General features: G+C 42.6%; 1 protein-coding gene across 1 annotated transcript in view; it reads right to left on the reverse strand.

Annotated features, from left to right (window-relative positions):
- Positions 1 to 27,323, reverse strand: part of LOC115464761 (triadin-like) — a 135,424-nt gene that overhangs the window by 47,567 nt on the left and 60,534 nt on the right. Inside the window, exons 14-18 of the mRNA XM_030195114.1 lie at positions 26,124 to 26,168; positions 23,543 to 23,590; positions 21,214 to 21,261; positions 10,106 to 10,150; positions 4,439 to 4,486 (exon numbers count right to left, since the gene is read on the reverse strand). Of these exons, the coding sequence (XP_030050974.1) occupies positions 4,439 to 4,486; positions 10,106 to 10,150; positions 21,214 to 21,261; positions 23,543 to 23,590; positions 26,124 to 26,168 (234 nt within the window). The remainder of the gene's footprint in view (positions 1 to 4,438; positions 4,487 to 10,105; positions 10,151 to 21,213; positions 21,262 to 23,542; positions 23,591 to 26,123; positions 26,169 to 27,323) is intronic.

Here is a 27,323-nt window from a genome sequence, read left to right on the forward strand (position 1 = left end):
ATCCAGGGTCAGATGGGACAGAAGCGAGGGAGAGATGTTAGATGAAGAGGAGGAGGGAGGGAGAGATGCTGAACAATGGGAAAGAGAGGGATAGATGCTGGACCACATGAAGGGGATGGGGACAGCTAGAAAGAGAAGCAGAAATGCTAGATTATGAGATAGAGGAGAGGTGTTAGATCATGAAAGGAGGAGAGAGCAGGAAGGGAGATGGTACAGAGAGGCTACAGGGGGAAGAGGGGAAGGGACAAAGATGTCAGGCTATAAGGATAGGGCGAGAGAGTGAGGAGATGAGATGCTGGAAATGGTAGAATCATGTGGGACAGGCTATGAAGGGTTGTCAAGGAAAGGAGTGAGAGAAGATAGTGAGTACAGAGGGAAGAAATATAGTTATGGAGAGTAGAAAGATAGAAGGAAACAGGAGACTGGGGAAGTAATGACATGGGAGAACTAGGGGTAAGGAAGGAGATGGAAAGGTCATAGATAGGTGACAAGAAAAAAGAAGGGTGAGAGGGTGAAATTTGAGTGGACAGATGCAGAGAAGAAAGAAAAGGAGGAAAAAGCCAAAAGGAAAGTTCAATGTGTCAGAATAAAGTGAGGGGAATGGTAAAACAGGAGAAGAAAGGAAGTAAAACCCAGACTGGCTCAAATCTGTCCTTTATCTGGAGCCATATGGTAACCCTACCACAACCCAGTCAGGTTTTGAAGACTGCCGCAAACAATATGCATGAGATCTATTTGTATGCAATGGAAGCACTACATAGAAATCAATTCTCATATATATGTATTGTGGCATTCTCAAAAACAACTGTTGTGACCCTTGAAGACTGTGGTTGTCCACCTCTGGACTAAATTATTCTCTGTGGCATACAGTCAGGACCCTACGTATATCAAACACACTGTTCTTCTCTCAGTTCCTTAATCCAAAATCTATAAACAATCCAGCATCCACCTCTTTCCAGAGTCTGATAATTGAGCACCCAAATATCACCACATTTGTGTGTTCCTTTCTAACATCATCCTATGGCTCTGCTTGTCCTTCTGCCTTCGCTACCGAATAGTCTAGCTTTTTCATTAGCATCCATCCATCAAAAGTTTTCAAATCAACTCCAGATGCTCAATCACCTTCACCTGTGTTCTGAACCCCTGCTGCTTCCTCACTACATCTCCCAGACTGCCTCTAATATGAAGTCACTTCCTGTCAGTTCAGAACAATCAGGAACTACATTTACCAGCACTTCTATCAGTTCACTTGTTTTCAGAGTTCTTCTATATTCTCTACAGCTTTCTGAAGTGCCAAAAGGATGTACTCAAATGGCACACTGTCCTGTTTCAAAAAGTACATGAAACATGTAGTTTGCTAACAGGATGGCTAACCCAGACTATGGGGAGCTATATAAAAAAAACACCTCACAATTTAAACAAACGAGGCCTGAAAACCCAAAGAGCAATGGTCTGACCAAACATGTCAGTTTATCCCCAAAGGGGTTCCCAGATATTATCATTGGCCCCACTAAATTATCTATTTCCAGAAAAGAGAACAAAAAAAAAAACCCTTCCAGAAATGGAGGAAAAAGTTGCTAACTAAAAAAAGAGAAAGATAGCTAAAACCCACACAGTCTGTTTTAGTCATCAAAAACCAAAAATATCCATCTCAAATCCCCAAACTTTCAACACACACCACTGGTAGTTCATGACATATCAAAATAAAATCCTACAAATATTTAGCTTGACTGAAGAGGTATCTTTTTCCCAATGTCAGCTCCTCAAATTGCTACTATTCCAGTGCATAAAGGAACTGTTTTTAAATGCTGCAGAACATTAACAAATTCTAGCTGTCCAATACCCTGACAACACCACATTTCATTAACCTGCTGCTTCAGGAGGTGGAACCACAGCTTAAAAGATTGTCCAAAATGGCTTCCATCTTTTATACCAAACATTCACAGGACTAGCCAATCACAGACAAGCCAATTCTTAAGGTAGTAATGTTCAATAGAAAGTTTGCCACTCCCAGTGGCGTACCAAGGGCGGGGCGGAGGGGGCGGTCCGCCCCGGGTGTCAGCAGGTGGGGGGGGGGGGGCGCCCCGCTCCCGCTGCTCCCACCCTTAAAAAAAAAATCTGTGAAGCGGCATGGCAGGCAGCGTCTCGCGTCTGCCCTGCTTGTAAAAGAGGCAAATCTCCTCGTCGTCGTCGGGCCTTCCCTCACTGTGTCCCGCCCTCGTGGAAATAGGAAGTTACCTCAGAGGAGGGCAGGACACAGTGAGGGAAGGCTTGACGACGACGAGATTTGCTTCTTTTACAAGCAGGGCAGACGCGAGGGGCTGCCTGCCACGCCGCTTCACAGATTTTTTTTAAAAGGCAGGGTGGTAGCAGGAGAAGAGGGCTGTCTGTCGACAGAGCTGGTAGTCAGGTCGGGTCTGGGGGGGTTCTTAGATTGGAGAAGGGGGGTGGGAAGGGGTTCTCAGGTGGGGAGGGGTGTTTTCAGATGGGAGAAGGGAGGGAAGGAGGGTGGGGGCTCTTAGATTCCCATCTGGAACTGGGGTCTGAGAAAGGGCCATGAGGGAAAATGGGGGCCATGCCTGGGTCAGGTGGGAGAATGGGTCTGGGGCTGAAAAGGGGGGGGGGGGCTAATGCAAGGCATGTGGATGAAAGGGGCTGGAACTGGGGGCTGAAAAGGAGGGTAGGTGGGATAAGGGTGCTAGTGCTGGGACTGGGGGCTGAAAAGGGGCAGGGGCTGAAACTGTGGGGACTGGGAGCTGAAAAGGAGGCAGGGAGAAGTGGCTGGGGCTGAAGCTCAGGACTGGTGAGAGAAAAGGGCTGGAGTTGAAACTGGCGGCTGAAAAGGGGGGGCAGGTGGGAGATGTGGCTGGGGCTAGAACTCGGGGCAGGTGGGATAAGGGGGCTGGAACTGGAGGCTAAAAAAAGGGGCAGAGAGAGGGGATAGATCCTGGATGGAAGGGGGAGCGAGAGGGAGGGTAGACCCTGGATGAATGGGAGAGGGAGGGCAAATGGTGGATTGAAGGGGCAGAGAGAAATGGCAGACAGTGGATGGAAGGGATAGAAAGGGCAGACGGTGGATGGAAGGGAGAGAGAGGGCAGATCTGGATGGAAGGGAGAGAGAGGGCAGACATTGGATGGAGGGGACGGCAGAGAGGGCAGATACTGGATGGCAGAGAGACAGCAAAGACAGATGCTGGATGGAAGGAAGACAGTGAAAAGAAGATGAGGAAAGCAGAAACCAGAGAACAAACTGTAAATAAAATATATATTTATTTTTTTGCTTTAGGATAAAGTAGTATTGTAGCTGTATTAATAAATGTTTATAATAGAACATGCAAACAAGGTAATCTTTTTATTGGACTAATTTTAATGCATTTTGACTAACTTTCGGAGAAAAAAACCCCCTTCCTCAGGTCAGGATAGGATACTGTAACAGCACTATACTGTATTGACCTGAGGAAGGATGTTTTGGCCTCTGAAAGCTAAATGTATTAGTCCAATAAAATGGTATTTTATTTTCTATATTTGTTTTATTTCTATTTGTTTATTTGTAAAGTGGTGATTAGTACTTGTTAGTTTTTTCAAATTTACATCTGCTATCTTTATATTTTGCAAAGTGCTAGGGGACATTTTCTGTTTCTGTGGTGTTGCATTGTATGCAGAGTCTTGCATCTTGGCGGTTCAGTTTAATTTTTGTCTAAATAGAAAGTTTTATGATTACTTATTCTATAGTGGATTAGGGTGTATCTGTGTTTGTGAAAAAGACATGGCTTTCAGTTGGCATTGACTGTGCAGGATCGACGATCTGTACTATTCTGTCTGGTTTCGTTTTACAATAGGTGAATTGATGTTCTAGTGCTCACTGTAGTGTTTAAGATGCTTTCCTTTTCCTTGTGTGACTCGTAGAAATGACTGCTTATGGTATGGTAGAATTGCTCTATAGGTCCTGAGTGTTTTGTATTCTCGGCATGCCTAGTACTGGATTTTGGAGGGGGGTGTTAAAAAAAAAAATGACCAGCCCCGGGTGTCAACTACCCTAGGTAAGCCACTGGCCACTCCATAGCCATATTCAAATCCATAGGTTCAACAGTATTATGAGAACAGATCCAGCGTTTTTCTCACTGTCCTGTGTGTCATAATATTTGCCTGAGTGTTTCATGTTTTAGACAACATTTAGGAAAGAAGTTTTAAGAGAATTCCCTTTTATTCTGTCTTGTATTCAGTTCTAGGAAATAGGTATGCATCATTTTTTCCACTTTCAACCTGACAGTGCTTCTCTTTTTGAATTTTTTCTCATTTATGTTTAATTATTGGAATTTATTAACACCTTTATGAAGAGATTCACCCATGACATTGAGTTATGGAAAGACAGAAAGACAATGAAGTTCTAGCAGTTCACATTCAACACAAAAGTGGTTTGATAGAAAACATGGCCTACCTGGTTTGATCCGAGGAACTGCTTTCTCCTGTCTTTTGGCTTCTTCCACTACAGGAAAAAAAATTATTTCCATTAAATAATTCAGACAATATTTTAAACAAATGTTCTTTACTGACTTCAAAATCCGCTATCATACTATGCAGTAGACTAAGAATTAAAAGTAGATAATCAAATTGCCCATGGGCCAACAATCCCCATGGGTAGTTTTTAATGGCAGGGTTTACTGTATGAATCAATGCAAAACTAATTCAAGCAATGCACTTGTTTTGGTACTTTTTAAAGGCAAAGCTACATATGTAGTTTTCAGAATTAAAAACTAAAGGCTCTTTTACTAAAGTATATTAAGCACTTAACCCATAGCTAATGCCTGGAAACAGAGTACCATGCAACTGCATTTAGGAGCTTCGTGGTAGTTTGCCTGTTTCCGTGCCTGTTACTGAATTTTTCTCAGGAGGAGGTGTGGCATGAATGGAGAAGGGCATGAAAGCATTAGCTAGCTAGTATGTTACACTTACTGTGTGCATGTTACACTTACTTGACTAGATTCTATAAATATTGCTAAAAAATAAGCGCTAACTCCCGGATTCTATATAGCGCACCTAGAGATCCACGCCAAAATCCAAAGCACATAACTTAATTGTCTTAAGCTAATCAGCATTGATAACAGCTCTTAATAAGCAATAATGAGCACTAATTGGCAATTAGAATTTACACCCACAAGTCGCTAAGCGCATTCTGTAATGCAGTGTGCCTAACTTCTAATGCATGCAGGCAAATAGGGGTTTGTTTATGGGTGTGAAATGGGTGTTTCGTGAGCGTTCTGAAATTTATGCACATAATAGTATACGGCCCAGTGCGCCTACATCTATGCGCTGGGATTTATGCCACATTTTCGGTTGTGTGAATGGAGGCATGTATCTTTAGGCGCTGAGATATCAACTATGCGTATTCTATATACCACATCTAAATCTAGGTGCCACTTATAGAATACGCTTAGTCAGCTTTGATTTCCATGGCAATTGTTTTAGGCATCATATATATAATCTCCTCTTAAGCGCTATTCTATAAACCGCACTCCGAGTTGGGTACCATTTATAGAATGGTGCCTAGCACCAGGAGTCACACCTAACTTTTAGGCATGAGGATTTACACCAACTGAAGCCTGGTGTAAATCCCACACCTAAATTAGGCACAGATCTGGTGTATTCTGTGACAACGTGTGCAAATTCTTGGGATACCTCTGTCATAGCCATACCCCATTTTCAGATCCACACACTAGAATTTGCCAATGCACACGTAAATTCTAATTTTTGCCAATTACCATCGATAATTGATTATTAGCACCCAATTATTGGCTCTATTTGGTTTATTATTCAATTAAATTGCATGCAACCCCTCCGAAGGGACACCACCTTGTAGTGGTGGAGGGGCTTCTGTGTTTCAATGACGTAGAGGGTTATGCTGAAAGGTTACCCATATCAGACAGGCCTCTGAGGAGAAACCAGACAAAGAGTGTCTCAAACTGGGAGAGTGATAAGATGGTGACCTGAAGTTCGTATGCCCAACGGCCCAGCTGCCCTCTGACGTTTCATCTTCTTTATGCAAATTTCCTCTCTGCAACTGCAGTTACCTTAACTGAGAGGAAGGGGACAACCGGCAGTCAGCCGCCGATGGCCAGCATTTTCTATTTTTTTTTTTAACTCTTTATTTATAGCTTTTAACAAACATAATTCATTTTTATGAGTGTCAATACACAAAAAGAAAAAGTAATTCACAAGTAACCTTACATCTAATGTTGAAATTTTCTTCTTACTATCGTCCACAATATTACAGTAAATAGTGATCCAAGATAAGGAAATAAAATTATCTTGCTTATTTAAACAGATACATCACAAATTAACTAAGGAAGGTCCTTCCAAGTGGTTAACTCTAGCCTGCTATACAGTGGTACATATGGGATTAGACTTGTACATTAACCTCTTCTTTGCTAATTAGAAATTCTTCTAACTGATTTGGGTGAAAGAATTGATATTGCTTTGATTGAAATTTTACTCTACAAACATAGGGAAACCGCAGAAGGAAGTCAGCTCCCACTGCTACTGTTCTAGCCCGCAGCAGTAGGAACCTCTTACGCCTCCGCTGCGTTTCCCTGGAAAGATCTGGAAAGACCCTTATCTTTGAACCCATAAACTCAGAATCTAAATGCCTTAGAGATAGTTTGAGAACTGCATCTCTATCCATTTCTAACGCAAACGTTGCAAGCAGTGTAGTTCTCTGTGTAATTGCTTCAAGAGATGTTTCCAGGAATGCAGTTAAATTCATTGCCCCCTGTAAAGGTAAATTTTCAGATGATTTAACATCTAATTGAAGGTAAAATGCTCTAGTTATGGGCGGCAAAGATGTCTCCTGCATTCCTAGTATCTCTACTAAATATTTTTTAAGCATTTGGACTGGTGAAATTAAAGGTGATCTAGGAAAATTTAAAAAACGAAGAGACAGTCTTTTAGCTTGATTTTCCAGATATTCCAAACGCCTAAAGGAAAAATTTCTCTCCTTAATTGAAGCCTGTTCGAAAAGTTCCAATTTTTCAATTTTTTCAGTCAGTTGTTTTGCTTCGGAGGTTTGAGAGAGATTAATTTGTAGTTGGTTCAATGCAGTCTCTGATAGTGCTTTAATTGTCTCTGTGTTTTGAGAAATTAAAGTTTGTAAAGCATTCCGAGTGGTAAAAGTCAAGTCCCAGAGTGACTCTAAGGTCACTACGGCAGGTTTTACTATCTCTCCCAATAAAACAGCCGGTTGGGGGGCTTTCACAGCCTGCTCCAAGATACTCAGTTTTAGACAAAACTGGTTGAATTGTTATTTCTGAATCTCTCTGGCTGTCTGCTCCAGCTCTTCTCTCCCACAGGCTCTCTCCCTGATCACTCTGTTTACCATTTCGGTCGGAGGTATCAGGGTTCAGCAGGAGGTTTTCCCTTCCGGGTTGAGGAGGTGCCACACGTTCAACAGGGCTCAGGGAAGCCCCGTCTCCACTGCTGTTCAGCAACGAAACGCTGACTCGAGCAGAGGGAGTAAAAGCCGACATGGAAACAGGCACTGCAGTAAAGCTATCCAACGTCATCTGTTTGAGCTGAGGAGTTCCACTCGGGGCAAGGGGAGCCTCCCGAATTTTTCCTCGCCTTTTTCCCATCACATGGAGGGGGTAAGGTGCTCGTTCCAGCGATAGTCGGTCTGCCTTAGGAGCGTGTCTGTTGACGCTTCCTATACCGTCGCCATCTTGGATCTCACCCCGATGGCCAGCATTTTGTTCCCTGAGCAGCAAGTGCGGAACCGCTGTGCGACGAACTGCCCACAGATGAAAGGGTTGGCGAGTCCTTTAATTAGCACCGACGAAGGAGCGCCGATGCTCTTAGACCTGGAAAAAACAACTCCATCACTCCTGAATTATTCAACCACCATGTCCAAAGGAGTGGAGGAGTGAGTTAGAGGCATATGCTGAAACGGAGGATGTTTACAGCAGAACCCGAATCGGCGGAACCACTCCTAAACACCTAAGAGAAATCAGCTTGGAGTTTTTGGCTCTCATGGAGGTTACATTAAATACCATCTGGAAGGCGCTTCGGGACCTAATGGTGGCAGTAAATAATTTTGTTTCAGATATAATTTTATTAGAGAGTTACATGGACAATTTAAATGAACCCTTTGAGTGAAAAATTGATATAACAAATGATTCTACATGAGCAAGAAATGGTTATGATCTTGAAAATGATAATAGATCAGAAACTTTGAATAATAAAATGAACATTATTATAGATGATTAATATTGAGATTATTGTTTTTCCCAGAGTTCCGCATATGACTCCAAAAGTTTGCCTCAGAAATATTTCCTCAATTATTACTTTAAAAGGAGTGAAGCCTGTGAAAACTGAGATTACTTTAATCAGTGGGATCTGAATTAGAGACTTAAGTATATGTACTGTTAAATAACTTCTGGTTTTTAAAAGAGAGAGTGTAATCAGATCTATTATTTCTAACTAATATTGGACAATAAGCATGTTTTTAATGAAATGATTTGACTATATACCGTATTGGCCTTGAAGAAGCCAACCAGATGATCAATGAATTAAACAAGTAATATCTGGGGATAATCAGGTTAATACCACGTTTTGTTTTTTTCTGTTTACTGTTTAATTGATCTCCTTGCCTTGTTTCACTCTCCCTATTTAGTGGTCTAAGGAAGAGAATAGAATTACCTGACTGAAATAATTCCTATATATTACTTTCTCTGTATTTCTGACAAGTTGTTTTATCGCTTGTAAAAATTTAAATGGTTATAAATAAAATTAAATAAATAAATAAAAAAAATTGCATGCAGAAATTAAGCACATGCCCAGTTTCCCATGAGCAATTTTGAGTGCCATATATGGAATCCGAGAGACTGTGTGCTCACTGGCTAACGCGGAGTTAATGCAAGAGCACTTAATGCCACCTAAATAGAAGTGATCCTTTGTTAACTCTCAATAGGTACCTGCGTTAATAAGAACATTAATGCATGACTTGCATTATTCTTGATGCAGCATTTAGTTTTGAGCTTTTTGCACATTAAATTCTGCATTAAAATGTGTAAAGCCCAATACTTTATGCGGGTAGTAGAAGGGCCCTTAAATGAGTATTTGACTCACTCTCTCTTGCCCTACCCTGGCAACATATGCTAAACCTCTAAAGGAAAAAATGTGCATGTTGATATATGCAGGTAGTTTTACCCATGTGGGGGTTGGGTGAAGTAATTTTATAAAGATTTTTCTATGTATAAAACTTGGGACCACCCAAGCCCATTCCAGTATTCTGTTTTAAATGCAGAAAATGCCTTTTATAAAATTGCCTGCGGTGTATGTACACACATCATCCATCATGCTGATTGCGTCTTTGCTTGTCAAATGTAGGCATTCCTGGGGCCATAGTTTGAGTGGAGCAGGAGGAGCTGCAGTGCATCTGCATATTTCATAAAATATATGAGAAGACATTTGAGTGACTGTACTCATTTACATCTGCTCTGGAGCAGGTGTAAATTGGCAATTCTATTAGTGGGCATCTCATTTAAGCACCCTGATGCCAATTAGTGAGAATGTATTCTAAAACAGCGTATAAGAACCAGATTATGTTTTAGAATATAAGTATTACCCGGTATCAGCGAGCCTTACACTTGCATACCTGCAGTTACACCAGTAGTAGACCTAGCCTAACTGTGGGTGCCGAAATGTGGAAAGGGCCTGCATAACTATTATATAGGTATAAGTGTCAGCTCCACTGATGCCCTTCTCATGCTCCACCCACATAAATGTCTTTCAAAGGTCCTCTAAAGTGCAAGCCTGAAATTAGTTAGCACTGGGATGACACTTTTTGTTTTTACCCAGGTTATTGGGAAGTGGATTATTTTTTTTTATTTATTTTTGTTACATTTGTACCCTGCACTTTCCCACTCATGGCAGGCTCAATGTGGCTTACATGGAGCAATGGAGGGTTAAGTGACTTGCCCAGAGTCACAAAGAGCTGCCTGTGCCTGAAGTGGGAATTGAACTCAGTTCCTCAGTTCCCCAGGACCAAAAGTCCACCACCCTAACCACTAGGCCAATCCTCCACACCTGACAAAGTTGGATATCATTAATTTACCTGGTTTGGTTTGTAGAGACACTTTTTCATGTCTTAGTTCTTGTTCTACAAGAAAAAAACACACCCAGAAGAATCAGATTTATTACACAGAAACAAAAGTGCTGACACACATTATTCCAAATATATATAATATGCAGTGTTAGATTTCACATGACCCTGAAAGCAAAAATAGGTATTATAATTTAAACACTGTGGACTCTATATCATAAAAAATGTTATTGCTGAATATTGCTTAAAAACTGGTTAAAAGATAGAAAACAGAGAGTAGGGTTAAATGGTCAGTATTCTCAATGGAGAAGGGTAGATAGTGGGGTTCCCCAGGGGTCTGTGCTGGGACTGCTGCTTTTTAACGTATTTATAAATGATCTAGAGATTGGAGTAACTAGTGAGGTAATTAAGTTTGCTGATGACACAAAGTTATTCAAAATTGTTAAATCACAAGAGGATTGTGAAAAATTACAAGAGGACCTTACGAGACTGGGAAACTGGGCATCTAAATGGCAGATGACATTTAATGTGAGCAAGTGCAAAGTGATGCATGTGATAGAGAGGAACCCGAACTATAGCTATGTAGTGCAAAGTTCCACATTAGGGGGCAGATGCACTAAAATCATCGTTAAAGCCCTTCCCTTACCGATTCCTTAGCGAATCGGTAAGAAATGGGCATGCATCAAGGAAATCGCATGCAAGTGAGCTGGTCGTTGCTAGCTCATTTGCATGGGATATCCTTCCAAGCCAGTCAGCCAGCTGAGCATGCGCAGAGCAGCAAAGTGTTATGCTGGCTGCTCTGCACATGCCAAAGACGTCAAAAAAGGACGTCCCTGACGAACACTTGTCAGAGCCGCGGGCCAGAGCGCAAGCTGCAGCAGCCGGTACAGCCGGTGATCCCTGCCGCCCCACTCTTGGAAGGAGGGGGTGTATTGCGGCTGACTGTGCAGACCCTCCTCTCCGGGAACGTGCAGCTCTGGGGGCGGGAGAGGAAGGTGTCGCAACAGTCCGGGCTTCTCTTCCCCACCCTGTCCTTCTGAAACAATAATAGTTGCAGCTGGAGGTGGAGATGAGCTGGCCCGGCACGCAGCAGCCAAACGAGTTGTGAATGTTTGCGTGATGGGGGGTGAGTTGCCCCAAATGAGCACCGCCGGCATCGGGATGTGCGAGGACGTCCAAAAAAACTATTTGGACGTCCCTTTTGATTATGCTCCTCCTCAAGGTCTCTCTTAGCCAATCATAGCACGTTGAGCTGACACCTTACTCCCCCAGTGGTCACCAACACCCTCCCACCCAAAAAAAGTTTAAAACATTTTTTTGCCAGCCTCTATGCCAGCCTGAAATGTCATACCCAGTTCCATCACAGCACTATGCAGGCCCCTGGAGTAGTTTTTAGTGGGTGCAGTGCACTTCAGGCAGGTGGACCCAGGCCCATCCGCCCCTACCTGTTACACTTGTGGTGGTAAATAGGAGCCCTCCATCCCCCCAAACCCACTGTAACCACATGTAGGTACCTCCCTTCACCCCTTAGGGCTATGGTAGTGGTGGAGTGGGTTTTGGGGGGGATTTGGGGGGCTCACACCCAAGGTATGGAGCTATGCACCTGGGAGCAATTTTTGAAGTCCACTGCACTGCCCCCTAGGGTGCCCGGTTGGTATCCTGGCATCTCAGGCGGACCAGTGCACTACAAATGCTGGCTCCTCCCATGACCAAATGCCTTGGATTTGGCCGGGTTTGAGATGGCCGGTTTCAGTTTCCATTATCAGTGAAAACCGATGCCGGCCATCTGTGACATTTGGCCGGCCCCAAGGCGGACCAGTGCACTACAAATGCTGGCTCCTCCCATGACCAAATGCCTTGGATTTGGCCGGGTTTGAGATGGCCGGTTTCAGTTTCCATTATCAGTGAAAACCGATGCCGGCCATCTGTGACATTTGGCCGGCCCCAAGGCGGACCAGTGCACTACAAATGCTGGCTCCTCCCATGACCAAATGCCTTGGATTTGGCCGGGTTTGAGATGGCCGGTTTCAGTTTCCATTATCAGTGAAAACCGATGCCGGCCATCTGTGACATTTGGCCGGCCCCAACCGTATTATCGAAACAAAAGATGGCCGGCCATCTTTTTCGATAATACGGTTGGGGACAGCGTTTTACTGCGCTGGCCATATAGATGGCCGGCCATCTATTTGGCCAGCGCCATTCGATTATGCCCCTCCATGTCTCAAAAAAAATACAGCGGAATTAGAAAAGTTTCAAAGAAGAGTCACCAAAATGATAAAGAGGGTAGAATTCCTCTCATACGAGGAAAGGCTAAAGAGGTTAGGGCTCTTCAGTTTGGAAAAGAGATGGCTGAGGGGGGTTATAATTGAGGTCAACAGAATCTTGTGTAGTGTAGAATTGGTAAAAGTGAATCCATTTTTTTTCTACTCTTTCAAAAAGTACAAAGACTAGGGGACATTCAATGAAGTTACATGGAAATACTTTTATGACAAATAGGAGGACATGCTTTTTCCACTCAAAGAATAGTTAAGCTCTGAAACTTGTTGCCAAAGGATGTGGTAACAGAAATTAGCTTATCCGGGTTTAGGAAAGGTTTGGACAAGTTGCTGGAGTGATTCCCATGCGGCAATGCTGACGAAGCTCATTCAAGTGGATGGGTTTGTCGCCATTGCTGTGCCAGGAATCGCTAGCGCAGTTTGATAAATGAGGTCCTTTAGTTATATATTTATTTTAGTTAATGATATTTACATATTTGCTCTCTTTTATATGTTACTAGTAAAAAAGGCCCGTTTCTCAAACCAATGAAACGGGCGCTAGCAAGGTTATCATCTAATGGCGATTATATTTTTAAGGGAACTGTTAGGAAGAATGTGCTGTGATGATAAAGAATAATTGAGAAGGGTGTATAATGAATAATATGGTCCAGGGGTATGACATGTGGATTGTTTTCTTTCTTTTTTTTTTTTTTTTTTTTAATCTTTGTGTTTTGTTTTAATTTTTATTTATAGTATATTTCCAAAAAGCTAAAGAGTACACAGAAATTTTAAAATTTTTATATAATGCTTGTTTACATTTGCAAGATTTCTTTATAAACAATATTTTTAGTGGAAACTTTGTTGCATTGAGGGAAAAGCTTTCCTTGTTCAGGACCATCTATGACTTTTACAATTACATCAGAAGAGTTTCGAACTCTTGAAAATGCTACATACAGTTGCCCATGTGTAAACACTGGTTCTGGGAGGAAAATGCCAACTTTTTCAAATGTTTGTCCTTGTGACTTGTTAATTGTCATTGCAAAAGCCAATTTCACAGGAAATTGTTTTCCTTGTAATGTAAATGGGAGGTCAGTGTTAGGTGGTGTTAGTTCAATATGTGGGATAAAAACAGTACTCCCTGCAGTTGACCCAGTGATTACTTGACTAATAATGAGGTTAGTTTTCAAGTCTTTCACTATTACATGAGTTCTATTACATAAACCTCGCTTGGTATTTAAATTCCTGAGTAGGCTAATTATGGCTCCAATTTTTAAATGCAGTTTATGGCAAGGCATGCCAGTTGGAGTTTGTTCATGAAGGAATTCTACAGGATATAACTGATGTTCCTCATCATTGGAGTCATGAATGGAGTCCAAACTTAAATAAAGTAATTGTCTCACCTTCTAAAATATTTAGAACAGCCTCATTTATCTTGTCAACATGTGCATATTTTTGGGCAAAGAATAGCCTTTTTAGCAAAGTTGTAAACAGTATCTGCGGTAATTGTTTCTACAAAAACGGCATTAACTATATCGCCGTCACAAGTGTGCTTCTGTGGGATTTCGATAATATCTTTGAAACCGTCTGGCCATGGAAGATTTCCGTCTGCTAATGTAATAAGCCAGTTGTTGTAATCTGGGTCTACAGAGCAGACATTGTTGTTTAATTTTAGTATTTAAATTTTTTTCCATAGTTTATTTAACTTAATGCTGGCTTCAATAATGTGAGCTCAATCACCGTGTGTTACCACAGGTAGAGTTTGTCGAAAATCTCCACCAAGGAGAAGAACTTTCCTGCCAAATGGTTTCTGATTGTTCATGATGTCTTTGAGGATTCTATGTACAGCAGTAAGTGCCATACTGGGTGCCATAGTTGACTCATCCCAAATAAGGATTTTTAGCATCTCTAATGATGAAAGCATCATTTGATAATCTGATACTTGATGTTGACGTTTCCAGTAGAGGAACAGGTAACTTAAACTGTAAATTATTATTATTATTTATTGTATTTGTATCCCACATTCCCCAACCTATTTGCAGGCTCAATGTGGCTTACATAGATTTGATAACATTGTCATAACAGGATATCGGATACAATTAGTAATGTGTAGCGCTTAGAAAGGGGTGAGGGAAGAGAGTTGTTAGGGTAATTATAGGAAGTGTGTGCTCATAGTTGAGTGCACTTAGTGAGGTTATAAGTTCTCATTGTAGGCCTTGTTGAATGTTTTCAGAGATTTCCGAAAGATAGATGTTTCTTTGATTGCTTTCAGGTCTGTAGGTAATGCATTCCCAGTGGCGTAGCGGGGGCGGCTGCCACCCGGGGCGGATCGCCGCTGCACCCCCCCCCCCGGTGCAGATCAACACGACACCCCCCCCCCACCACCGGCATAGCGCCACCCCGACACGGTCCCCACCTGCCTACGAGCTCCATCCTTCTGCAGCGCTGCTGTAAAGAAGAAATCGCTTCGTCAGCCCTTCCCTCACTCACTGTGTCCTGCCCTCTGACGTAACTTCCTATTTCCTCAAGGGCGGGACACAGTGAGTGAAGGAAGGGCCGACGAAGCGATTTCTTCTTTACAGCAGCGCTGCAGATGGATGGAGCTCGTAGGCAGGTGGGGACCGTGTCGGGGGGGGGAGGCGCTGCACCGGGGGGGGGGGGGGGGTGGACGGATGCGCCCCGCCCTTGCTACGCCACTGTGCATTCCATATCTGCGTGCTCTTGTAAGAGAAGGTAGTGGCGTGCATCATCTTGTATTTAAGTCCTTTGCAGCTGGGGTAGTGCAGGTTGAGAAATTTATGGGATGATCTTGTGGCGTTTCTGGGAGGTAGGTCTATGAGGTTTAGCATGTAGATTGGGGCGTATGCATGAATAATTTTGTGTACCAACGTGCAGATCTTGAACACAATGAGGCATATTTTCAAAGCACTTTGGGAGGCTAAGTTCCATAGGTTTCTATGGAACTTTGGGAGGCTAAGTGCTTTGAAAATGAGCCTCAATGCGTTCCTTCAGTGGAAGCCAGTGAAGTTTCTCTCTTAGTGGTTTTGCGCTTTCATATTTGGCTTTTCCAAATATGAGTCTGGAGGCTGTGTTCTGGGCAGTTTGAAGTTTTTTGATTGTCTGTTGTTTGCACCCGGCGTATAATGCATTGCAGTAGTCCAGATGGCTTATTACCATTGACTGTACCAGGGTACGGAAGATGTATCTTGGGAAGAAAGGTTTTACTCTTTTAAGTTTCCACATGGTATAGAACATCTTTTTCGTCGTGTTTTTCACATGGGTATCAAGAGTGAGGTTTCGGTCAATTGTGACTCCGAGAATTTTCAAGTTTTGTGAGACCGGAAGCGACCAGTATGGTGTGGTTATGGCGTTGAAGTTTTTTGTGTTATATTGTGAGGTGAGTACAAGACAATGTGTTTTTTCTGTGTTAAGTTTTAGTTGGAATGCATCTGCCCAGGTGTGCATTATTTGGAGGCATTGGTTGATTTTGTTGGTGATTTCAATTAGATCTTGTTTGAATGGGTAAATGATAAGTTTGTCCTCCTGGAAGGAGATTTGCAGCAATTCCTGTAGAAGCAACAGGTAGTGCAATTCCTCCATCTCCTCGGATGGAGCTCAGGATAGTATTATACGTATGTTTTTCCACTTCCAGCAGGACCGTCTAGGCATGCGTGGGTTATGTTTTTTGTATTGCAGGCAGAAAGTATAGTATGAAATGCTTCCCTTTGCTCATTATTTAGTTTTTCTACCATTTGTTCAGCTTTCTGCTTTTCATCTCCAACACTGAAGGCAAGTTTAAGATTTTCTATTCTGTGGATGACTGTTGGTAAACCAAAGTGTTCAAGGTTTTTGCCATGTGTAGTCAGAACGGCTTGGATTTTCTGAAGGCACAATTGTTCACAAATCGAGCAATCAATCACCTTTGCAACCATGGATGTGTTGAAAATCTAGTGTCATATAAAATTTGTATTTTTGGAAAAAATGGAAAGCATTTTTTTGGCAAAAACACAAATGTATGCAAAAAGGTGTCTGATTTGCTGTGGCATGCTGCATGTGAGTGCATCGTCTAAGGTGTTCTCATGCCATCCATATCCTGCAATTCGTCTCTGTGTGAGTGTGGGCATGTGACAGAGGCGTAGCCACAGGTGGGCTTCGGTGGGCCAGTGCCCACCCATTTATGATTCAGGTCCACCCAACAGTAGCACATGCTTAGTGGTAACTGGTGGGAATCCTAAGCTCTGCCAGCTGAAGATTTCCCCCTGATGGTAACAAAAACGCTATTCTCCACAACACCGGCACCTGCGCATGCTCAATTTTCAGTGCATTCCTGCTGTCAAGGTGGAAAGAAGCATTTTCCTACCAGCTGAGATTTTTTTTGGGGGGGGGGGGAGAGAACACTTGGTGCCCACCCAATTCTTGCCTAGGCCCACCCAAAATCTGTTGTCTGGCTACGCCCCTGGCATGTGAGAGAGTGAGTGTGTGTGAGACAGAAAGTCACAGAGTGTGTGTGTGTGAGAGAGAGAGAGAGAGAGAGAGAGAGAGAGTGTGTGTGTGAGTGAGCGAGACAGAGTGTGTATGTGAGACTACTACTACTACTTAACATTTCTGCAGCGCTGTACAGTTTAACCTAGAAGGACAGTCCCTGCTCAAGGAGTTTACAATCTAAAGGACAAATGTACAGTCAGTCAAATAGGGGCAGTCAAATTGGGCAGTCTAGATGTCCTGAATAGAGGTATAAAGGTTAGGTGCCAAAGGTGACAATGAAGAGGTGGGCTTTGAGCAAGGATTTGAAGATGGGCAGGGAGGGGGCTTGGTGTAGGGGCTCAGGAAGTTTATTCCAAGCATAGGGTGAGGCGAGGCAGAAAGGGCGGAGCCTGGAGTTGGCGGTGGTGGAGAAGGGTATTGAGAGGAGGGATTTGTCCTGTGAGCAGAGGTTTCGGGTGGGAACGTAAGGGGAGTGTGTGTGTGCGCGAGACAGAGAGAGAGAGTGTGTTAGAGAGAGAGATAGAGACAGAGTGTGTGTGTGAGAGACAGACTTTGTGTGAGAGACACACACACACACAGACTCTGTGTGTGTGTCTGTGTGAAAGAGAGAGTGAGAGAGTGTGTGTGACAGTGATTGCACTGTCTGTGTGTTTTGTATCCCTTTCTTTTTTTAGATATTATCCTGTTTTTTCTGTTATATATAAATTTATGTGCTGTGTCATCTGCTGGGTACCTCACGGTTCCGTGTCTGCCTAACGTCAGCTCAGCTTGCCTCCAGCTTTCCCTTCCCTCTAACTGTTCTGCCCTTTGACGTCATAACGTCTTTTTGTGAGTGCGGGACAGTGATGGGGAATGTAGTGCTGTAGGCTGCTGTCCTTCGCCTCTCAGTCTTGTGCCGTTGCTTACTGCGTTTGCCCGCCACCCGCCACCCTGCTGCCTAAATTGTACCTTGGGGTTCCATCGCTGTCTGCCTGTCTCTTTTTGTAACACCCCCTAACGTCAGTTCAGCTTGCCTCCTGCGTTCCCTTCCCTCTCACTATTCTGCCCTCTGATATCATTACTTTTTGACGCGAGGGCGGGGCAGTGAGGGGGAATGGAACGCTGGAGGCTGGCTGACGTCATTTGATGTTACGAGGCAGCCAGACAGTGATGGAACTTTGGAGGTGCAAATTATTATATAGGATGGTATCTTATTAGTATTATCACTACTATTATTTATTATATATTCATGTTTTATTTATAAGTTACTATTTTTATCATTGAGTTTATTATTCATATTTTATTAATATGTACTTTGTTCTATTTGTTATTAGTTGCCTATAGCCCCTGATGCAGCCCTTGTGTGGGTGAAACACGGCCAGTGTTGGGCTTTTACTTCTAGACCACACATGAATAAAGTGATTTTAAAAGAACTTTTCCTTCTGTGATCTGCTTCTTTGCACCGCCATTTTGGATTTTGAGGATTTCTTGCCATGCTGTTTCCTTAGACTTTATCCTTTTAATTATTACAACCTGCTATTGAGGCATCCATGATTGCATAGATAAGTTATCCACCTAAAAGCTGAAGATCAAAACTTAGACAAATAACTTTTCAGGCAGTCTCAATTAAAAGAAATATCTTCTCGCACTTTAGCAACCTAAGGGGCCCTTTTACTAAGACGCGTAGGCGCCTACGTGCATATAACGCATGTCAAATTAGAACTACCGCCTGACTACCGTGTGCCCTGGGCGGTAATTCTAATTTTGAAGCATGTCAAAAACGTGCAGCAGAAAATTTTTTTTTCTACCGCATGGAGCTAACCAGGCGGTAATCGGCAGTTTACATGTGCTATAGATTACCGCCTGGTTAACATGTGAGACCTTATCGCTTGGTCAATGGGTGGCGGTAAGGTCTCAGGCCCAAAATGGATGCACGCTGATTTTTATTTTGCCGCACATCCATTTTCAGGAAAAAAGGCCCTTTTTGCAGGCACGTTAAAAAATGGGCCTGCGCGCATCCAATACAGGCATCTACACCAGCGCAGGACATTTTCCAGCGCGCCTTAATAAAAGGGCTCCTAAAAGATCACAACTTACGTGTTTTTCAGTGCTACAGTTTCACATATAAGTCACTTAAGAATCAGCAACCAAGTACCAAGAACAGAAGTAGTTTTTAATATTGTCACACACTGGCTCTACTATTGTCTCAGGGTGAGGGATGCAAACATGTAAAAGTTGTTGTTTACAACTTAAGTGGATGCTTCACCATGGGCTTCTAATTTCTAACTAGCACCTTACCCAAAGTACATTTACAATAATGATCACTAGACACAGTTCCATGGCCAACACTACAGCAAACTTACTAATACAGCGATTATCCACTCATTACTATGACAGATCAAGGCAGATAACAAAAGATGTACCTATACAAAATACCAATAGAGAGATACAAAAAAAAACTATTTTAATAGGAAAATCTTCAAATGTCTTTGAAATAGGACAAGTATTCCAAATATGGCCTTCTTGGTATCCGAAAATAGATGTAAATTTGTTTTTGGGCTTTAGTACTTCTAGCTCATACTATCTCATATAGAGGTTCATGCACAACTTAATCCAAAGTACAAACAGGCTCTAGCCGCAGCTGATGCTGACTCTCCACGATATAGCCTACAGCCTAGGGCCTTAAATATGCCATTCAACTTACTTTGTAAGCTCCCTAACTTCAGCCCTAACTTCAACTACATGTCACAGACCTTAGTCTCAGCTGCAACCTAATCAGGATATTTTTTTCCCCTCTAGGCTCCTAATCAGTAACATTCTCAGCCCAGATATCACTCTCTGGCACAACTCTAAAGCAGGTTTATTTCTAATGGCATTGCAGTTACTTCTCATTGCCAGTGATACAGCAAGGGAGGATGGCACCTAGGGCAGAGGGGGAGGACAGCACCTCTGCCCCCTTACTGTGCCACTGTACTCCTCCGCTTCTCCCCCCCCCCCAAGCACACACCACATTCCTGAACTGGCAAGGTCCACAGGCCTCGCCAGTGGAAGCCCTCCTGGCCATGCACCACACTATTCACTCTCGTCCCTCCTCCCCCCCCCCCCCCAAGCACAATGCTCAGTTTTTGTAAAACTGAGCATGTGGAAGAACTGCACATGCAAGGGGGCGGACCTCCCTTGTGCATGATTGGTTGTACAGAAACCCAGCATTGCATGGAGGAGGGAGCAGATGACAAGTCGCATTGGCAGGAGAACTTCTACTGGTGGGGCTTGGGGACCCCCGCCAGCCAAGCATCTCAATTTTGGGGGGACTACTTGGGACACCTGCTGCTTCTCTGCCAAGATGATATCTGGGGTAATCTACCCCCCCCCCCCCCCCCCTTACTACATCTCTGCTCCCTGCTTATCTGCTTCCCAAAAGAAATTCCTGCCCAGATACTCAAAGTATTAGGTGAATCTTTCCTTATGGCTTGTAATCGGGACCCTTCACACAGCAAGAATATTGTTCTATCAGTTTCCCCAAACTCAGATGGTTCCAAAATATGTAGCAGCATCTAGCTCTCACCTTCTTTCAGGGTCTGGCAACCGAACCCCCTGCTGTGTGTTTCCTTCTACAGTTGTGGTTTTACAGCTCTGCTCGTCCTTCTGCTTTCCTGTTCTGCCAAAGTTTGGCTTTTTCAGCAGCTTTAGTCAGAAGCCTCCAAATAATTTCCAAGTATTCAGTTACTGTTTTCTATTTTTTTGAACCCCTGCTGCTTCCTCTCAATAGCTCCAAGCCTCCCACATGGGGCTACTTCCTGTCAATTTGATACTCTTATAGTTTGAAGAGTATCAAACTGACAAAGTAGCCCCATGTTGGAGGCTTGGAGTTGTTGAGAGTAACAGAATACCTGGAAATTATTTGGAGGCTTCTGACTAAAGCATCAACCAACATTTCTATGATTTCCCTTTCTTCTAGAACTCTTTTGCTCTCTGGAGCTCCCCCAAGCACCACCTGGATGTATAACTAGTGATAGATATATCTATTGATCTATGATTAAAAAAAACAATAATGACACACTAATACTTATTTACCCAAGGAAGAAGAACCATAATTATTACTCCAGTGCATATCTCTCTATATAAAAGGCAACCCCAACGTTCTGAAGCCTCCATGGAAGGTGAGGTGCCCGAGATATCCGGTGTGCCCTGGAGTGTCTGCACCGCCCTCGCGTCAAAACGTCATGACGTCGAGGGCGGAGCTATGACACTCGAGGGCCGAAACGGAAACTGTGGCGAACAAGGCAAGTACCTCGGAGGGACGGAGGGAGGTGGGCCCCTTGCTAGCGCCCGTTTCATTGCGTTCTGAAACGGACATTTTTTCCTAGTTCACCATAAAGCTGTTTGATAGAAAATACAACCTACCTTGTTTTATTCGTGGAGGTGTTTTTTCCTGTCTTTTGGTGTCTTCCTCTACAAAAAGGTAAAAAGTAGGTCAACCGCGCTAGTTTATGTGGACATTATTTTACAACAAAGAAGCTAGAAGCAGTTATCACATTATGCTGCAAATTAAGGAGTTATTTTAGAAGCACCTGTGCATATAGAAATCAGCATTTACACATATAAATTGCATACTCTTGTAAATGGTGATTTCAGAAAGCCACTATTTACATGTGGAGATCCATACTTGCATAGATTTCAAGGGCGCAAGGTAGGGATGTGGTTTGGGTAGGACAAAAATCTGGGTTTCAGCATGTCTTGGGTAGGACAAAAATCTGCATATGTATTTCCTATTTTATAAAGAAATACATGTATATGGAAACATATTTCCCCTTCAGGTTTTACACTAACCGAAAAGTACATACAGAGGTCGATATTCAACCAGCGGTGCTCAACGTTATGCTGACTGCCGCTGGTGTTATGTCTGGAAATACAATGCCAGGCCATGTCCAGGCTCTGGCATTGAATTTCTGGGTTTGTAGAGCTGGCTACACCATAGCCAGTTAAGTGTGATATTCAGCACTTACCTGGCTATGGGACACCACATAAAGATAGGACTGACTTTATTTTTTAATGCATTTAAATCTATTAATCAAGTATACAATAATTCATAAACCTGAAAGGAATCAGAAAATTAGAACCCTCGAAAGGAGAAAAAAGAAAAGGAAATATCCATTATTTTGTCCATAATATATAGGGGTCAAGTTCAAAGAAGAAGAAAAAGGGAAAATATTTATCACAAAGTAGCAGCATAAACAAATAGAATCCTACAACCAGTTCGCATTAACTTTAAGGTGGGCCACTCAAACCCACCAACACAACAATTACTTCTCTGGCCACTATAAAATCAATCAGTTTAGGTTAAAAAAAATTCTTAGATGGATAGGAAATACATTTAAGAGGAACTTTCAAAATAAATGTAGCTTCCAAGGACAAGACTCTTGGCCTGAGGGCCAAAAGTTCTTTCCTATGCTTCTGCGTAGCTTGCAACAAGTCAGGAAATATATGAATACTAGTAAAAGTGGTCCGTTTCGGAGAGCAATGAAATGGGCGCTAGCGAGGTTTTGTTGTTTTAGCAATGTTGGGGGGGGGGGGGGGGGATCAGTGACATACCGACAGCATGTGGTCCCGTAGCCTTCCATTATTGCAGCTCGTCCATCGGTGCTTCGTGCATGTGTAAGGTATTGGTATGTGTCGTTCGGTAGTTCCATGGCTCCACCCTCGACATCATGACGTTGTACACGAGGGCGGGGCAGACAGTCATGGTTCCACTGTGATCTACACCATGACGGAAGTTGGAGTTGAAAAATGTTGCCTCATTAGAACGTTGGGGTTGCGAATTATGTCCGGAAGGGGTGTGGCCGAGGGCGTGTCTACTGAGTGAGGGTGAATGGTGCTCACAGCCTAGGAGGGTGAGTGGTCCTGCCAGCCTACCCTAGGAACAGTAGGTTCAGTGCTTCACTGAACGTTAGAGGTGAGAATTATTTATATAGATTTGAGCCCAAAAACTGTTCCTTAAGCTGACGGAAATATAACTTCAAAACATAATCTCTATCATGTTCCAAGGCGAATGTCACAGAGTCATTCTAGCTGTTATAACCTCCAAGGAGCTTTCCAGAAAAGCTGTTAGGTCTAAATCTTCTGGCCCATCGCCCCTTACACCAATTAGTCGAACTCCCAGGCATTCCTCCCAAAGTCAAATATTGAGTTCTTACTAAGTAGGGGATGTTCTCAGATGATATTAGCAGAACCTCTCGAAAGTACCTCCGCACCATTTCCTTAGGAGAAATGATCGGGGACCTGGGACGGAATCTCCTCCCCCCCCCCCCCCCCCCCCCCCCAGCAGCCTTGAAGGAACAGTTAGAGTTTTGGGAAACTGAGAGTAGAGCAGTGTGTTTTCTGTGTGAAGGGACCTGCTAGCAAGCTAGAGGGAAGCATTCACCTGATTCTTTAAACATTTGGGCAAGTAGTATGGACAAATGGGTATAAGCAACTGCAGTGCACTGGACTCTCAGGAGCTACATCTCCCAGGACTTCCATGAGTTTACTCTCTTCTAGATTTCTGCTATGTTCACTGCAGCTCCTAATGATGCCAAAAGACCTGCTTCCCCATGCTGTCACAATATGGACCCAAGTATGTTTAATATTTGTGCAAAAGGTTTTAAGAGAATTTCCTTTCATGCTGAATTGTAGTCTCTTTAGGTAAACTGAATTCTATTAATTCACATTAAGAATGATACAAAATATGATCTACCTGATTTGATTCGTGGAGGTGCTTTTTCCTGTCTTTCCGCTTTTTCCTCTACAGTCGAAATAAAGATTAGGTCAACAACTCTTTTCCATGCAGTAATTTGCACATTATTGTAGATACCTTGGAAATCCTCCAGTAATGCTCGTAGGAAATTTCAGAGGCTCTCCAAAAGCAGTATAAGTCTGACTTTTAATTACAACACTAGTTGCTAGAAGAAGTATTATACATTTGCCCTTTTAGTTCTGAGCAGATTCTAGAAGGTAGAAGCAGTGGCGTAACTAGACCTAGTATTTTGGGTGGGCCCAGAGTTAATTTGGATTGGCCCTTACAGATATACAAAATACATTTTTTTACCTTCCCCTCAGCTACCACCACCCCCTATGCATCCAATCTCTCTCCCTTTCACCCCAATCCTCCTCCTATGGACCTGCAACTCCCCCCCCCCTCTCTCTCTTTGACCCTCCCATACCATCAAGGTCCTCTCCAATGTACCTTAGAGTCGTCCCCAGTGACCACAGCGATTCATTTTTGCTGCAGCACCAGGTCCACAGGCTTCCCTCTGTCACGTTCCACCAGTGAGGACACAGGAACAGATATCAGCAAGGGCAGGATACTGCAGAGGGAAGCACGCAGGGCCGGCACAGGCAGTAAAAATGAATTGCTGAGGCCGCTGGGGACATCTCTAAGGTGCATTTGGAGAGGAAGTACAGAGGCAGGGATGATACTTGGCTGCTGGTGGAGGAGAGGGAGAGAGGGAAGTTTGGTGCTTCTGCTGGGTGGGCCTCAGCCATGATTGGGTGGGCATATGCTCACCCAGGCTTGCCCGTAGCTATGCCACTGGGTAGGAATGTCTCCTGTGTCCAGTATTCTAATTAGGGGAGAGGATTAGTATTGGAGGAAACTGATCAGGAGCATATAACCACAGTAACACAGCAAATTATGGCAGATAAAGACCTGCACAGTCCATTCAGTCTGCTCAATGAAGCAGCCAGAGCCACACCACTCTTTGTTTGCAGGTTGACAGTTTGCCATGTCAACCACATACAGGCGGTTAAATATGATGGAGCCTCTTCTATCTTTTGCCATTTGCGGGACACAGACCATAGCATTTAAGTGTGTAAAAGGTGCTAAAATGTAGGTGACCTACTATAGAATGAGGAGGATAATGTACCTGAATTATTCGGAGGCTCATAAGCAAAGTACTGGATAATGGCTACTGCTTCATATATGGACACTGTGCTGAGTGCCTGCCACTATCCAAGTAGTGGCAATATAATCCAGATACACTTGAAGACTACTTTTTTCGCTGTCCAAAGTTATCCAGATTAGTTATCCTAGTAGTAGAATGACTTGCTACGGCCTGAGTGATGCTCCCTAAGCTCCGCCTCCCTGACTGCCCCTGGGATTCTCTGTATTGGTCCTTAATTTCCATGTGGAAATTGAAGTGTATTCTATAACACTGTACGTAACTAAACTTGCTAACTAGCTAATCACTGCTGTTAATTGAATGTTAACAAGCAACTACCAGCACTAATTGTCAATAATTAAAATTTATGTGCACAACTCGCTCAGCTAATTCTAAGTTGTATAGGTGAAAAGGGGGTATGGCCATGGGTGGGGTGTGGGCGTTTCTAAAATCTATGAACATTATTATTGTAAGCCGCTTTGGGGCTGCAAAAAGCAGGGTATAAATGACCTAAAATAAATAAATAAAATAAATACACCTGCTCTGAGCCTAATTTAGGCGACGGCATTTATACCAATTCATGTGGAGAGGCGCTCGGCATATTCTATATACCATGCAGAAAAGTAAGCCTATTCTATAAAATTTAGGCATACTTTAGAGAATACACCTAGGCGTAGTTCTTTTCTGCGTGGATGTTTCAGGTACCATATATAGAATCTAGTCCTGTGCGGATAGTGCTAAGATGGCTTGTAAAGATATTCCACAAAACAATCTTGATATTGCTGCTGAATATCTTTCTTAGCAGCATTTATCTGGGTAGCAAGTGCTGCAACCAGGTTAAAATCTTTTGAATATCGATTCCCTAAGTGTGTATTCGATTCCCCAGTGTATTCTCTGCTGATTAGCCTCCTAAGTAAAGTTTGAGGCAATTTTTTCATCCACAGCAAATAATTAAATGGTGTGAAAACTAGAGAGAGAACCTTTGCTCCCTATCTCCCTAGGTATAGATTTAATTTCTCCCACACACTTATTATAAAAGTGTTTTCCTTTAGAAATAGTAATAAGTGTACTATCCAGCTGGAATTACTCCCTGGCCACTGCAGGGGAGAAAATGGCTGGGGACTAATTTATCTATCCTGTCTCCCTTACACCCTGTGTGGCTGCCCTGGATGGTTCTGACACCACCCAATCCCTAATTCCTGATGCCTCTGCCAAAGTAACTGCCACTGCTTGGTAAGAAGTAACTACAGTCTGTTCTGTGAAACCTCAAAAGAACAGAACAAGCGTGTAGTATGATGCCAGATACAAATATGAAGGTCCTGAAACTAGCTAACACCAGGATGTCCCAAATTATTTGAAAATAGATCACTCTGACAAACTTGTACATCATTGATTTACCTGGTTTGGTTTGTGGAGACACCTTTTCATGTCTTAATTCGTGCTCTGCAAGAAAGAAACCCCCCCAGAAAATCAGATTTAATACCCAGAGATAAGGAAATGCTGAGACAAAAACATATACTTAAATATATATCTATATTTATATATACAGTGTTAGATTTAACATTTGGCACTGATAGCAAAAATGTGTATTATACGTTAAATATAAAAGTGATATGGCATGTGACCCTTAGATTGCTATTTTACAGCTTGGTGATTCATCAGCTCTTCTTCAAACCATTGGGGATGAGGAGGGCAAACCACCAAACCAATCACTGGTGGGGGACATTGAGACCAAAGGCTGAAATACAGGTTCTCAGAAGCAGCCGAAAGAAAAAATGTTCACATGGTCTATCCTGCTTTCTTTATCTGGGCTCCACACAGGTACAATGAAAAATAGTATGTTCATTTTCTGATGGCAGTGGTGGGACAATATTATATGTATTTATTCTTAAGATTCTATTTATTATGTCATATTTTTTATTAATTTGTAAAGCATGTTTAACTGGTATATATTTCGATACACTTTTATGCATTTTAAAGTGCTTGTCATGGTATTTTCTTTGTTTTATTTCATAATTGTCATTGTTTTTATTATTGTTTGACTTCTTCTTAAAATCTTGAATATTTATTATTTTGTAGCCCCTGATGCAGCTCTTAGTGGGCGAAACACAGCCTGTGTTGGGCATTGCTTTGGTTCATGTGATCATCAATAAAAATCAGTTGGTATTTCTTATTGATCTGTTTGGTTTGTTTAAATGCCTTTGTGTATCATTCTGAAGGAAATGAGAATAAATTATAGGTTATACACCAGTGGTAATGTAGATGTTGCTTTTTCTAAGACAAAGATCAGTCTGCAAAAGATACAGTCATGGATGGCAAATTATCAACTAGCTTTAAACCTTGCAAAAAAACTGAATTCATATTTGAAGTATAACACCACTGCCCAATCCTTCTGAAAATGCTTCTGTTCCTATATGCACACAAATCAAAATTGTATTGATGATTTTGGATTCTTCACTTTTGATTACTCTAATCTCTACTTTATATTATAGAATACACTTGTGTTGAAAAGGGAAAATGATTTTATCTCTATCCTGTAGGCATTGACATTGTTATGATTGGATTATTGTAATTCATTATTATTAGGTATGCTTTTAA

Source organism: Microcaecilia unicolor, chromosome 3, assembly GCF_901765095.1.
Source record: "Microcaecilia unicolor chromosome 3, aMicUni1.1, whole genome shotgun sequence".
Classification (NCBI taxonomy): Eukaryota; Metazoa; Chordata; class Amphibia; order Gymnophiona; family Siphonopidae; genus Microcaecilia; species Microcaecilia unicolor.